At 46.8% G+C, this 14335-nt stretch overlaps 2 protein-coding genes across 3 annotated transcripts in view; one reads left to right on the forward strand and one right to left on the reverse strand.

The window, feature by feature from the left end:
* Itpkc (inositol-trisphosphate 3-kinase C) overlaps nucleotides 1-14335 on the reverse strand; it is a 16458-nt gene continuing 2123 nt past the window's right edge. The window contains exons 2-7 of one of the 2 annotated variants that reach the window (XM_026411551.2): nucleotides 10268-10367; nucleotides 8705-8918; nucleotides 6442-6646; nucleotides 3764-3865; nucleotides 3152-3223; nucleotides 1-1419 (exon numbers count right to left, since the gene is read on the reverse strand). In XM_026411551.2, the coding sequence (XP_026267336.2) occupies nucleotides 1216-1419; nucleotides 3152-3223; nucleotides 3764-3865; nucleotides 6442-6646; nucleotides 8705-8918; nucleotides 10268-10367 (897 nt within the window). In that variant the 3' untranslated portion in view covers nucleotides 1-1215. The remainder of the gene's footprint in view (nucleotides 1420-3151; nucleotides 3224-3763; nucleotides 3866-6441; nucleotides 6647-8704; nucleotides 8919-10267; nucleotides 10368-14335) is intronic. The other variant, XM_077793233.1, reaches the window with a different exon arrangement.
* The window catches only part of Coq8b (coenzyme Q8B), a 21156-nt gene continuing 18923 nt past the window's right edge, over nucleotides 12103-14335 (forward strand). Inside the window, exon 1 of the mRNA XM_026411552.2 lies at nucleotides 12103-12122. The gene's annotated coding sequence lies outside the window, so the exon portion shown is untranslated. The remainder of the gene's footprint in view (nucleotides 12123-14335) is intronic.

Genomic DNA, 14335 nt, shown 5'->3' on the forward strand with positions numbered 1-14335 from the left:
CAGGGTAAAGCCATTTTGCCTCCTAACAACTACCACATGTATAAATAAGTATAAAGATGGTCAGTAGAAAAGGAGGACCAACCTCAGCCATGGAAGACATTAGGGCTCCAGCTTAGGAAGAGGTAGGTACCTGTCCTCCACATGCCCATCCTCATAGGCCAGGAAACCAAAGTCACAGGTGCTGGGGCACTGGGACATGAGCTGTCTGCAGTACCCCAGGACTCTGGAGTCTTTGGTTTTGACCAAATTACAAACCCAAGGTCATGCCAGAAGCTGCACCACCTTGTGCTTCTGGGCCAACCTGGTGCTTCACTGGGTTGGGGGCTGGATTGGGTAAAGTCCCTGTGGAGCAAGGCAGCACTTATTCCCAAGGAGGAAACTCACTTCCTGTTGCTGCAGTCCACTAGAGGGAAGGAAACAGAAAAGCCCAGAGATACGGGCAGGAGGAGAAGGAAGTCCTGAAGCTGGATCTGGTGCACCAAGGAACAAGGTTGTGCTGGTCACAGTGCTGGCACACAGGCTAGATGTGGCTGTGGTTTGGGTCTGCAGCAGGTTGGCAGAATTGATTTGAGGAATAGGGAGGATCCCACAGTGTCCATGGCAAGGCAGGATAGGTAAGCTGCCCCACCCAGCAGTATCAGCCCTAGGGCAGCATCAGCAGATGTCCCCTGGTGTCACACCTTTGGCCTCTTAGCACTTGGATGACTTCCAGATAGATATTGGGCCATCACTCCCTCAAATGGACAGGCAAATCCTGTACTTCATAAGTGATTTCCTGGCTCTCAAAGGCACCAAAGACGAACCTGACCAGGTCCAGGGCTCGGAGCCAGCTGGGAGCATGAGGAGGTTGACAAGGAGGCAGTTACAGGTCACTCACATGGCCATGTGCACTGTCATGCCTGTACCCTTTGATGACTGATGTGATCTCAGGCAGTGTGGCATAGCTGTGACCTCTGGCATCCCCTGGGAAGACAACTTGGCTAGTCAGGGGATCTGGTTCTGGTTCTGTTGACTCACCATGACCCTAACTGGTCACATTCCTCACATTGCAGGGAAGCCAGGTGCTGCCTGGTCTCCCAGGGCCCTTCAGACCTTCTACACTGGTCTTGCGCTACAATATAACCTCTCCCATCGCCAACCTCAGGCCCACTCAGCATCTTGGGGCTTCTCCAGCCACACTGGCACCATCCAGTAAACCTGGCAGCCTTGGGTGGGTCAACTCTGGGTGAGCTCCTGAAGGAGATGGATCAAGTTGTCCAGGCCCCAGAGATAGCCGTCCTCCCGGTTGCCTTCAGTCCAGGGCAGCCTGTGGCTGAGCGTCTGGTGGTCAGGGAGAGCCACTGTCTTGCCAAAGTCTATCATCCAGACCTTGGCCAGGCCAGTGTGGTCGTGCACAAAGAGGAGGGAGCTGCCCACTACCTGCAGGGGAGAGAAGACAATTAACTGGAAGGAGCAGGCACTGCCCAGGGTCTGTTCCCTGCTAGCAGCAGAACAGGGTGATGACAGTATGAAACCCGGAGCCAGGCTGTCAGAATTCAAAGCCCGGCTCCACTCCTTACTGGCTGTGCTCCCTTAGGCAGTTTTTTTTTCTTTTGTTTCTTTTTAAGTTATATATGGACACAATATTTTATTTATTTTTATCTGGTGCTGAGGAGCGAACCCAGTGCCCCATACATGCAAGGCAAGCGCTCTGCCACTGAGCCATAATTCCAGCCCCTTGGGCAGATATTTTAACCCTCTGTGGCTGCTTCCTCAAACAAAATGAGAGTAATTGCATTTGTCTCAGAGACTGCTGTACATTCACACCTGTGTATACATATTTCACATATATATGTCTATATGAACATACGGGGTACACTGCAATCTGAGGAAAATGAAGAAAAACTGGAAATCCCAATTTTGGCATGAAGTCCTACATCTTAAAGTGTGGCAACTCTGTTTTTAAAATGTTAAATCACCAGGCAAGGGAAACCAAACACAAGGACAGAAGAGATGGGGTGCCCACAGCTCCTCTTTGTGACTTCTGTGTAAAGCCTAAAGGCAGTGACAAGAACAAGGGTGACATTTGATAAACAAACATGACAATGACAGCTGGCACATACTGATGGTTTACTATGGGTGGGGCTCCAGTGTATTAGCCCATTTAACGTGTGCAACATCTACGTGGCAGTGCTGCTGTAACTAATCCCATAGGTAGGGTCACTGAGGCCTCCAAGAATGGCTGCCCAGGCAGAGGCGCCTCAGGAGCTGGGATCTGAACTGGAGTCAGCCTGACTCCCAGATCAGTGCTCCCTCAGCAGAGTCAGGGATGCTAGGAGAGGTGAGCAGGGTGGGAGGGGCAGACCCAAGAGCTGGAGAGAGGAAAGGATGCACATGGGTGATGCCACCACTTAACAGACTTCCCAGCACAGCCTCAGAGGATCCCTGTATCTCGAGAGAGAGGGGCTGGGAGCCAGGAGGAGGGCAAGAGCTACCACACAAGGAGGCATAAATAACAACTGTGGAAAACTGTGACACCGGCTGGGGCTGGGGCTCCATGGTAGAGCACTTGCCTAGCATGTGTAAGGCACTGGGTTTGATACTCAGCACTGCATATAAATAAATATATAAAAATAGAAGTACTGTGTCCATCCACAACTAAATATATATATATTTTTTTATTGTAAATGGACACATTAACTTTATTTTATTTATTTATTTTTATGTGGTGCTGAGGATTGAACCCAGTGCCTCACACATGCAAGGCATGCCCTCTGCCACTGAGCCACAATCCCAACCTAAAAAAAAAAATATATATATATATAAAAAGAAAACTGTGACATCAACTGATGGTAAGAACAAGGAATTACATGCCTTTTTATGTCCCAAACCTATGGTATTCTCACACCTTCACAGCCCTGGGAGGAAAGTACTAGTGTTCCTGCCCATCTTGAAGAGGAGGAAACTGAAGCCTAAGAGTGTCAGCAGTGGCCAGGGTCACACAGCAGAGACAGCCTTCATCTCCAGGCCACCTGAGAAGTCCATGCTCCTCACTGTCCCACCTCCTGAAATCCCCTTTCCTGGGTCCCAATGTGGGGACCTCCCTTTTATAACTTTGTCCTTCATGCCCGGACCCCAGTACCCCCAAGCCTACATCAGCCAGGGCTCGCACCTCATGGGTCTTGAAGAAGGGAGAGTTCTCCAGAGCTTCTCGAAGTTCTTCTAGGCGTGTCACGTACTTTTTCTGAGTGTGAAAGGAAGAGTGCCTTGGTTAGCACAGAAACCCTGTGAGCCCTTTGTGAGCCATCTTGAAATCTGACCTCGTCCTGTACCCTCAAAGGAATGGACACACTCTAGCCAGCAGGCAATACAGAGTGCCCTGGGGAAATGGGGTGGGGGCAGGGGATGGAATGCGTTAAGGTGGCACAGACAAGAGCGAGGCAGGTGACGTGAATACCCATGAATTCCAAGAGGTAGAGTCATATTTTCTCCTTCCCTTGGAGCGAGGCTTGATTCTATGATATGACCAGCTTTGGCCAATGCAACATGGCCATCTGACACCAGGCATCAAGAGGCCTTGTACTTTTCTCATTGTCTTAGCTCCCTACTTCCAAGGAGAGAGGCAGCCACAGATGCCAAGTCCACAGCTAAAACAGAGGCCAGGCCACTGGGCAAGCTGGCCTCAGCCAAGCTACTGGCTCACCGCACTCTGTGATCAAAGCTGGGCAGGATCACCAAACCCAGCCAAAGCCAATATACTTCGGCACATGGGCATCCCACTCACCAGGATTCCATGGTCCCTGTCCACAAAGTCCTCCAGCACCTTTGTCACCTGCTCCACTGCCTGTGTCTTCTTGAAGTTGGTGTTGCAGGTGCCATCAGCTTTCTGCAGGGCAAGGGGTAAAGGGGCACCGTCAAGCTGTTTTCCTGCCCACCCCAGACACAAAGTGACCTCAGGCACCTCCCTGGCTACCAGCCTGCCTCCACGCCTGCCTGATGTTTGGGAAAAACCAGCCAATACAGCCCAGCCCCAGGTCACTCTCCCAAGCAATCTGTCTTTCTAAGTCTAACCTTGAACCTCTTGGTTGAGCCAGTCTGACAAAGAGGAAGGGATCCAGGGTCATGAACCTGCCACTGCCTAGCTGGGTGGTCTTAAGCAAGTTAGTTCACCTGCATCAGCACTGGACTCCTCATCTAGAAAATGGGAATTGTGTTGCAATCTACTTCCTAAAGCTGATGTAAGAATTAGAGGGGACTGGATGTGAGCACATAGCCTGCAATAAATGAGGCAATTGTTACTTTTCATATTTGAGAGGGTCACAGAGAAGACACACTGAGGCACATTCTACCACACAGCCAGGTGCTACATGGGCACTGCTACATGAAGGTGAGAGGGCAGACAAAGATGAAGGAATCAGTCAATGGTATCAAAACAAAGAAAGAATATTCAAGGTGAGCTGGGTGCAGTGGCTCACACCTGTAACCCAGCTCCTCAGGAGGCTAAGACAGGAGGATCAAAAGTTCAAGGCCAGCCTCAACAACTTAGTGAGGCCCTATCTCAAAGAATTTTTTAAAAAATGGCTGGGGATGTAGCTTAGTGGTAAAGCACCCCTGGGTTCAATTCCTGGTACCAAAAAAAGAAAGTGTAGCCAGGCACAGCAGCACATTCCTGTAATCCCAGTGACTTGGGAGGATGAGGCAGGATTGTAAGTTTGAGGCCAGACTGGGCAACTTAGCAAGACCCTGTCTCAAAATTTAAAAAATAAATAAAAAGGGCTGGGGATGTGGTTTAGTGGTAGAGCACACCTCAGTCCAACCTACAGAACTGCAAAAAAGGAAAAAGAATAAGGAAGGAGTATAGGTAGCTAAGAGAAGGTAAAAAGGGGACCCTGATGTAGTGGGATGGAAATTAGTGAGGGCCTCTCTGAGGAAGTAAAAATTAAAAGAATACAGAAAAATGATGGAGAGTCAACCAGGGAACCAAGAGAGAGAACAGGGCTGGGATGTAGCTCAGTGGCAAAGCACTTTTCTCATACATGCGAAGCCCTGGGTTTAATCCCAGTTCCAAAACAAAAAGGAAAGACAAAACAACAGAGGGAACAGCATTTCTGGCAGAAGGAACAGCATGTACAGAGTCCCCATGGCAGGAAAAAGCAGGACCATTTCAAGGAAATGAAAGCACTTCCCTGTGGCCTGAAGACAGATAAAGAGGACGAGAGAGTTAAGAGATTCAGTGTAGACCCAGAGAACACTCTGGCCATGGCACTTCTGAGGTACTCAGAAGCCATGGAATGGTTTTGAACAGAAGGATGGTGAGGTCATATTTGTAACTTAGAAAGGCAGCTCAGGCCAGAGGAAGCACAGCAACAGTAAAAGGAGTTTTGTCATCTCTAGCAAAATTATCAATGTGTCTAATCTTTGACCCAACAGTCCTACTTCCAGAAACCTAGTCTGTAGTTAAATCTACATATCTGCAAAATGTCTTATGTACAAAGTGATTCATCAAGGCATTGTAACGACAAACATGGAAACAATCTGGTGTCCACTTATGGAAACCATGGCACATGCACAAAGAGAATTACCCAGCTATAAAAAGGGAAGGAGCAGGGAAGGGGAGACTCTCTATGGGATGATACAGAAAACTCCCCAGGATTTTTTTTTCTTAATATCCTATCTATCTATCTATCTATCTATCTATCTATCTATCTATCTATTTAATGTAGTGCTGAGGATCGAACCCAGTGCCTCATACATGTGAGGCAGGTGCTCTACCACTGAGCCCCAGCCCAGCCCCAACTTCCCAGGGTATCATTACTGTTAAGGGGAAAAAGCAGAGCGCTAATCAGTGTGTGGACAGAGGAAAATTTTGGATATACAATTTATTTGAATTTTCAGGAAGAACTATAGAAACTGACAAAGTGGTTCTGCATAAGCAGGTGGGAGAGCGGACCGACAGGAGGAGCACAGCAAAGAGCTGTAAGAGAGGGTTCTCCCTGTAGGCTCTTCTGAACTATGTGAACAGCTATTCAAACGATTCATTTAAAAAAGCAAAAATAGGAATGCATGAGGAAAAAGGAAAAACCTTCATAGCAGAGGAGAAAGGATCCCTCTGGCGATTGTGTTGGACAACAGATCACGGCTGGCCAGACCAGGGCCAGGAGCCCAGCAAGGCTAGGGCAGAAGAAAACGGGTCTAGACTTGAACATGGCCATGGGAAGGGAGAGAAAACGGCATCTAAGACGCTCAAGGAGGCAGATACACAAAACGGGCTCCGGTGGATGCAGGGACCAGGGAGAAGTGGGGCCTCGTCCAGGGCTGATCTTTCCATCCTCTGAAGTTCCCTGTTCTCTCTCCAGATCTGCTTCTTTCCTGAGTCCCCTGACACCCAGGTTCCCTAAGAATCCAGCCTCAGATCTTGTTCTAGGCCCGCTAGTGACAGGCCAGCCATCTCCTGGCCCTCACCTTGATGCCTTCGATTCGGAAGCCCAGGGTGGAAGTTGAGCTCATGGTTTCCCTCCACTGCATGTAGCGGGGCTTGGTGACCGCGCCCTGGGCATGCTCCTCAGGGGTGGGGGCCCCAGGGTCCACAGCCACCATCTTCTCATACATGTCCTTTCGGGGCCGGGGCCGTTCTCGTGCCTTCACCAACTCCTCTTCCAGGTAGGTCCTGAGCACAGAGAGGATGTGGCAAAGGAAATCATGAAGCACAGAGTGGGAGCTCACACTCCTGATATTAAGACAGCGTGGCCCAAGACCGAACGAAAAAATGGACAGGACAGAACAAGTCCACAAACAGACACACGCACATATTCACCCAGTTTATGAAAGAAGCCACAGCAATTTAGTGGGAAAAGGGAAGTCCCTGTAATTAACGGTGCTGGGTCAACAGAATGTCCACATTCTAAAAATGATGAACCCCAGCTTCTGCCTCACACCACACAGACATTAACTCTAGATGGATTGCAGCTCTAAATGTGAAAGTTAAAAACAATAAAGCTTGCAGAAGACAGGAGAATATCTTCATGAGGATCTCAAGTCACCTGTAATCCCAACAAGTTAGAATGCTGAGGTGGGAGGATCACAAATTCAAGGCCAGCCTCAGAAAGTCAGTGAGATCTCATCTCAGAATAAAGAGTAAAAAAGGGGCTGGGGGGCTGGGGCTGTGGCTTAGCGGCAGAGTGCTTGCCTAGCATGCATGAGGCATTGGGTTCGATCCTCAGCACAACATAAAGAATAAACAAATAAAATAAAGGTATTCTGTCCATCTACAATTACAAAAAATAATTTTTTAAAAAAGTGGTGGTGGAGAGGCTGGGGTTGTGGCTCAGTGGTAGAGCTCTTGCCTAGCATGTGTGAGGCACTGGGTTTGATTCTCAGCACTGCATGTAAATAAATAAAATAAAGGTCCATTGACAACTAAAAAGTATTTTTAAAAAAGTAAAAAGGGTTGGAGATGTAGCTCAGTGGTACAATCCCTGGTTCAATCCCCAGTCCTACCAAAAAAAAAAAAATGTACTTCTATTTATCAAAAGTTTGATACCCCTTGATATTCAAATGGTTAGGACCAGAAGTGTTTCAGATTTCAAAGTTGTTTTTTTTTTTTTTTTGGAATATTTGCATAGATATATATCCATAAAGTTGCAGATTTACAGAGCATTTCAGATTTCAGAGTTTTGTATTAGGAATGCTCAGGAGAGTAAAACAGGAGAGTTGGAGAATATATACACATATATTTTTGTGTGTATATATACTACAAGAGACTATCCAGAATATATAAGGAATTATAAATCAAAAATAAAAAAAGATGAGTGGGAATTGTGGTATATCTGTAATCCCAGCAACCTGGGAGACTGAGGCAGGAGGATCATAAGTTCAAGACCAGCCACAGAAACTTAGTGAGGCCCTAAGCAACTTGGTGAGACCCTGTCTCAAAAATAAAAACTAAGGCTGTGCATAGTGGAGAACACCTGTAATCCCAGTGGCTCAGGAGGCTGAGGCAGGAGGATCATGAGTTCAAAGCCACCTCAGCAAAAGTGAAGCTCTAAGCAACTCAGTGAGACCCTGTCTCTGAATCAAATATAAAATAGGGCTGCGATGTGGCTCAGTGGTTGAGTGCCCATGAGTTCAATCCCCAGTACCCCCCAAAAAAATAAATAAATAAATAAATAAAACTAAAAAGGGCTCAGGATGTGGCTTAGTGGCAAAGTGTCCTGGGTTCAATCCCCAGTACCAAAAGAGAAAGGAAGAGAGAGAAATAGGCAAAAGATCTGATACTTCTCTTTTCTTTTTTTTTTTCTTATTTAAAAAAAAAATGTTTTCCCTTTCCCAACTTTATTTTTGTTTATTTAATTTTTTTATTTTTATGTTTTTGCAGTGCTGCGGATCAAACCCAGGGCCTTGAGCATGCTAGGCAAGCACTCTTCCACTGAGTTATACCCTTACCTGCTATTTGACAGGCACTTTTCAAAAGAAGATTTCCAATAGACAATCAACATATAAAAAGATGTTCAATTTCTTTGGTCGTCAGAAAAATAGAAATTAAAACCAAAATGAATATCAGTACACACCCATCAAAAAGGTTTATATTAGTAAGACAGAAGGCAATGCCAAGATGGAACAACTGGAACCGTCACACACTCCTGGTATTGAAATCTGACTTGGCCCTGTTTTCAAAAATTCCCACCACATACTCTCTACTCCTGCCCCAGGGCAGGCCCAACCCCACCTGCTGCCCATTTTGCAGTCCATGATGGAGGGGCCCTCAAAGTCTGCCAGTAGATCTTCCATCTGGTTGAAGGCCTGGCCATCCCTCTGCACCATGCCATAGTAAGCTGGCACAAAAGGCCTCAGGGGGTCTCCCATCAGCTGTTCCAGGCTCTGCTGCTCACATTGACAGAAACGTTTCAGAATCCGACCATCCTCTCCTGCCTGGAAATTCCCTATGGGCAGCAGGACCAATGAGAGGGTCAGAAACTGGATCAGAAAGAAAATCCCTGCCCACCCCCACTCCCATCTCCCTGTATGCATCAGATCCAGGTCACACACAAGAGGGTGTGTGTGTGACCCTCCTGCAATGCTGTCTCTCTTCCTCCCTGTGACTCTTTCAATCTTGTCCAGGAGTAGTCAGGGAAGAACCTATTTCTGCTCTCTGTTGCTTAAAGAGAGTCCTATACACAGCAGTGTGTCCTCATTTGTTTTGTAATTTTGGTTGTGAGTTCATGATCTTCTGTGGGAATTTTGTGAGATCTGAGTTGAGAGCATGACTTTCTAGAGATCTACAGTTGCTTCTGCCTAGAGTTCCCAGATGCTAACAACCAGGGCCTACTTAAGTTAATTTATTTATTTATTCCCACATGTTTTTATTGGTTTAAGTTAATTTATAAATCTGGTGTTTCCTGTATCATAGATAGTATAGGCTAGAATTCCAAATTTTTTTAAAAAAATTCCAAATTTTATTGTGACAGTATGTTTAGATTATGTTTTCCAAAGTGGACCATGACAACATCTTCTCTTCTGCCTAAGATATTTTACTATCTGGCCCTTTATTAAAAGTGCTGTGTGCTAGGCACTGAGTTTCTATGTGCTGCAAGAATTTGCTAGGTCCTGGGAGAAAAACATGCGGTTGCTGTTTACTGAGAGCCCACCATACTCTGACCATGGGGACAGGGCCAGGAATGATAATTTGCGTTTGTGAGGAGTCTGTATCCCCATCTCTCTATATATTTTATTTTTGTTTTTGGTACTAGGCAGTGAACCCGGGGTCACTTAATCACTGAGCTATATTCCTAGCCCCTTCTATTTTTTATTTTGAGATGGGGTCTAATTAAGTTGCTTAGAGCCTTGCTAAGTTGCTGAGGCTGGACTCAAACTTGTGATTCTCCTGCCTCAGCCTCCAAGTTGCTGGGATTACATGCATGCGCCACTGCACCTAGCATGTTTGGGTTTTAACTCTTCAGTTCACCTTTCAAGGGAGCCTCCATATTAACCAATAGGGAAATTGAGGCCCAATAAAAGAAAGTAACATGCCCAGGGTCAACTATGAATAAAGAACATAACTAAGATTTAAATCAGGCCCACCTATCCCAGAATTGAGGTTCCACCACCCACCAGAATAATAGGGAATCACTTCGCCCTGACATACAAATGCCCAGTCCCAGGCCCAAGTGCTTTTGGTAACAACCCCATGAGATGCAGACTATCACCAAGCTCATTTTATAGGTAGAAAAACTACCTATAAAACTACCATGCACCTCTACCCAGCCCTGCCAGCCCACCAACCCACTCTCACCAGCATGTCCGGAAAGCTGGACCCAAGGGTAGTGTTTACGGAAGGAGACCACGAAGGGTGAGTACTTCAGAACCGTCTTCAGCTTCTTCCATGGTTTGCTCTGTGTGGAGCAGAGCAAGGGTGGGGTCAGGGCAAAGCTAAGCAGAGGACGGGCTGCAAGAGATGAGCAGCCAAGGTGGACCTGGGGTCTTGCCAGGGCCCGGCGGCTTTCTGGACTCACTGTTCCCAAGCTTGCTGGGTGAACCCCACTCAATTCAGCAAGCATGAGATCTCCAGAGGCCTCAACAAAAGTAGGGGAAACCCCTTGTCTCTCTGTCACCACTTTCTTTGTCCTTGTCTTATGAGTAAGGACAGGCTGGGTTTTGTCACTCTAACAACTGCCAAATCTCTTCCCTGCCCCAAAACACGGAAGCCCCATCTCTGCCCCCTAAATCAGGTCAAATGATAGAGGTGGAGTGAACAGATTCGGATGACCACAGAGACCAAGAAACAGTGACAGATGACAAAGTGATGACAGAAACAGAGACTGCAGTCATGGGAGCTGTTCACCAGTAGCTCCAGTACTTCCCCTTCCAGAGATGTCCCTGCCCTCTTGAATTGAGGTTATTGACTTGCTTTGGCCAATAAATGGTGAGCAGAATTATCATTTGGGATTGAAAACTTCAGATGCAGTTCACGACTGACTGTGTTCAGTCTCCTGTTGAAGGGAAGAGGGGCAAAGAGTGGAAAGGAAAAGTTCCCTCAACCTGGACCCCTAAGTGAAGACAGCATAGGTCAGAGCCCCTCACCCACCATTAACCTGTGGCATTGCATAGTATGGGCAAGAAAACTCTTCTTTTTCTAAGTTACTAAGATTGGGAACTATTTGTTACTGCAGCATCCTGATTTACCTGACTAACTCAGAGACAGGTACAGCATGGCAAAAAGAGAAAGAAATATGGAAAGGCAAAAAGAGAAACACAGATACAAATGCCAGAGAAAGAAAAAGATGGCAGAGAAAGAAAGACCAAGTGTGTGTGAGAGAGAGAGGAAGCAATAGAAAACCAGAGAAGGGCTAGTGGTTTAGTTCAGTGGTACAGGCAGTGTGACATATGCACAGGGCCCTGGGTTTGATCCCCAGCACTTCAAAAAAGAAGCAAACAGAAAACAGGATTTAGTTGTATCACACTGCCTTAACCAAACTCACTCACACTCTCTCTCTCTCTCTCTCTCTCTCTCTCTCTCTCTCTCTCTCTCTCTCTCTCTCACACACACACACACACACATCCCACAAACACTCTCTACCCCAGGTACATATCAGTCCTTAGCAAGTACTAGGAGAATGGGTTGCCTCCAGAGAAGGCAGCTATGTGGCTCATTCCCCTCCCATCTCAGAATCAAGGGCAAGTTCGCCCCACCCCTCGGAGCCCAGCTACCTAGCAGACATCTGACAGCAGGAGGGCAAACAGCAAGTCAGGGTGTTGGACCTTGGGATCCAGGAAGGCCTATTCCCTCTGCTGTGGAGGAGGTGATTAATCAAAGTTCCTGTTTACTAAGCACCTGGAACATTCCAGGCACAATAACAAAGACTCAGTGTGCCATACCCTATTTAATCCTAAAAACACAACCCCAGGAAGATCATTGTCTGTGTCACAGAGGAGGAAACAGACGCTCAGAGAGGTGAAACCAATTACCTAACATCACCCAGCACAGTGCTGGCGATCTGGCTCTGGTCTGACCTCACTCCTCTAGCTTATTCACTGCACTCCTGCTGGACAAGCTCATGAGGGCAGGGAGCAAGGCGCCATGGCCATGACTGTCCCCAGCACATGGCATGGCACACAGCAGGCACTCCAAAAACAAGTATCACTTGGAGGTTAGTTGAGACTGCTTTTGTGTTTTGTTTTATTACAAATAGATTAAGCATCTTCTCTCTTTTCTTCTTTCTTCTACACACACACACACACACACACACACACACTCTTTTTTTTTTTTTTTTGCAGTGCAGGAGATGGAACCAGTGCTCTACCAGAAGTCACATACCCAGCCAGCCCTCTTTCTTTTTCTCTTAGGTCCAAGGGCTAATCTGGGCTTTCTCAGAGGTTTCATGACACCTCAGCTCACATACCCTGCTCCAGGAAGCCCTCTGATGCTTCAGGTCTGGCCAGACATGCTCTCTGGGTACCCACACTCCCCTGGGCTTCCGCCATCCCAGGCCTGATCACTCTATCATCCAGAGATCAGTCTGTTTCCTCCACTGGCCTGGCCATGGGAGCCCCATGAAAGAAGTATCTTGGCCACTGCTGTGTCCCCTGCACAGGCAACAGAGGACTAGATATATAGCAGGATATCAGGGAAGAACTGCCATCAGATTAGGAAAACAGGATTATGGGAAGGAAGGAAGGATGCCTTTAAGGTCTGACAGGACTTCAAAATTGAGCGAGAAGGAAGCAAGGGCATTCTGGGCAGTGGGAACAGCTTGAGCAATGTGTAGAGGCAGGAAAGCAGCAGGGTGCTCAGGGGACACTGTGTGCTTAGGCTTAGTTACAGCAGAAGGGTCAGGAGGGGAAAGGGATGCAAACAGGGGAACAAGTCTGAGACAGGAGGCTCTGAATGCACGACTGAGCTACTGAAGGTTCTGGGGAGCCCCAGGGAGCCCCAGCAAACACAAACAGGGAAAGCATCTGGTCAGAGATGGGCCCCAGAGGCAGCTTCTGGAAAGATAAGGAAAACTGGACATAGGGAGGTCTAGAAAGAAGGCATGTTAGGGACAGATCCACACACCACAGGGGTTACAATGACAGGTTGGAAATTCAGCTAGAACCGAGTTAGACACTAGCTTTGATTTGACTTAGCAAACCCTAGGCGAGTGATGTCACCTCTCTGTGTGTCAGTTTCTTCATCTGCAAAAGGGAGACAATAACAATCCCAATCTTCTAGTGCTGTTGTGAGGATTCAAAGAGGCAACACAAATAAAGCACTTAGAATAGTGCCTGGTAGAGCTGGGTATGGTGGTGCACACCTGTAATCCCACCTACTCTGGAGGCTAAGGCAGGATCCCAAGTCTGAGGCCAACCTCGAAATTTAGCAAAGCCCTAATCAACTTAGTGAGAACCTGTTTCAAAATATTTTTAAAAAATTGACGGGCTGGGGATGTGGCTCAAGTGGCACTCGCCTGGCATGCGTGCGGCCCGGGTTCGATCCTCAGCACCACATACCAACAAAGATGTTGTGTCTGCCAAGAACTAAAAAATAATTTTTTTTTTTTTAAAGAGAGAGTGAGAGAGGAGAGAGAGAGAGAGAGAGAAAATTTTTAATATTTATTTTTTAGTTCTCGGCGGACACAACATCTTTGTTGGTATGTGGTGCTGAGGATCGAACCCGGGCCGCACGCATGCCAGGCGAGCGTGCTACCGCTTGAGCCACATCCCCAGCCCCTATTATTTTTATTTATTTATTTATTTATTTATTTTAAATTTGGTACCTCTCTCACTCTCTCTTTAAAAAAAAATACACATTTCTGAATGTGTATTGGTTTAAACTATTAAAAAAAATTGAAAAGGGGGGCTGGGGAATGTGGCTCAGTGGCTCAATCCCTGGTACCAAATTTAAAAAAATAAATAAATAAATAAATAAAAATAATAGGGGCTGGGGATGTGGCTCAAGTGGTAGTGTGCTCGCTTGGCCTGCATGCGGCCTGAGTTCGATCCTCAGCACCACATACAAAGATGTTGTGTCTGCCGAAAACTAAAAAATAAATATTAAAAATTCTCTCTTAAATAATAATAATAATAATAGTGGCTGGTATACAGAAAGGACTTGAATCTATACAGTATGTGATCTCCTTGGACAAATGACTTTCCCTCTCTGTGCCTCAGTTTCCTCATCTGGGGGACAATAGTATCAGTGACACAGAAGGTTGCTGTGAGGAGTAAATGATTTAACAGGACCAAAGAGCCTAGCAGGGGGTTGGGCATGAGTGACAGCTAGCTACTGTCATTTTTGTTGATATTATTATTATCAGCCACCCACTTCCAGCTCAGCTGTGCTGAATGCCAAGGAGATGAGAGGGCAAGTAGACAAGAGCAA

This window comes from Urocitellus parryii, chromosome 15, assembly GCF_045843805.1.
Source record: "Urocitellus parryii isolate mUroPar1 chromosome 15, mUroPar1.hap1, whole genome shotgun sequence".
Lineage (NCBI taxonomy): Eukaryota > Metazoa > Chordata > Mammalia > Rodentia > Sciuridae > Urocitellus > Urocitellus parryii.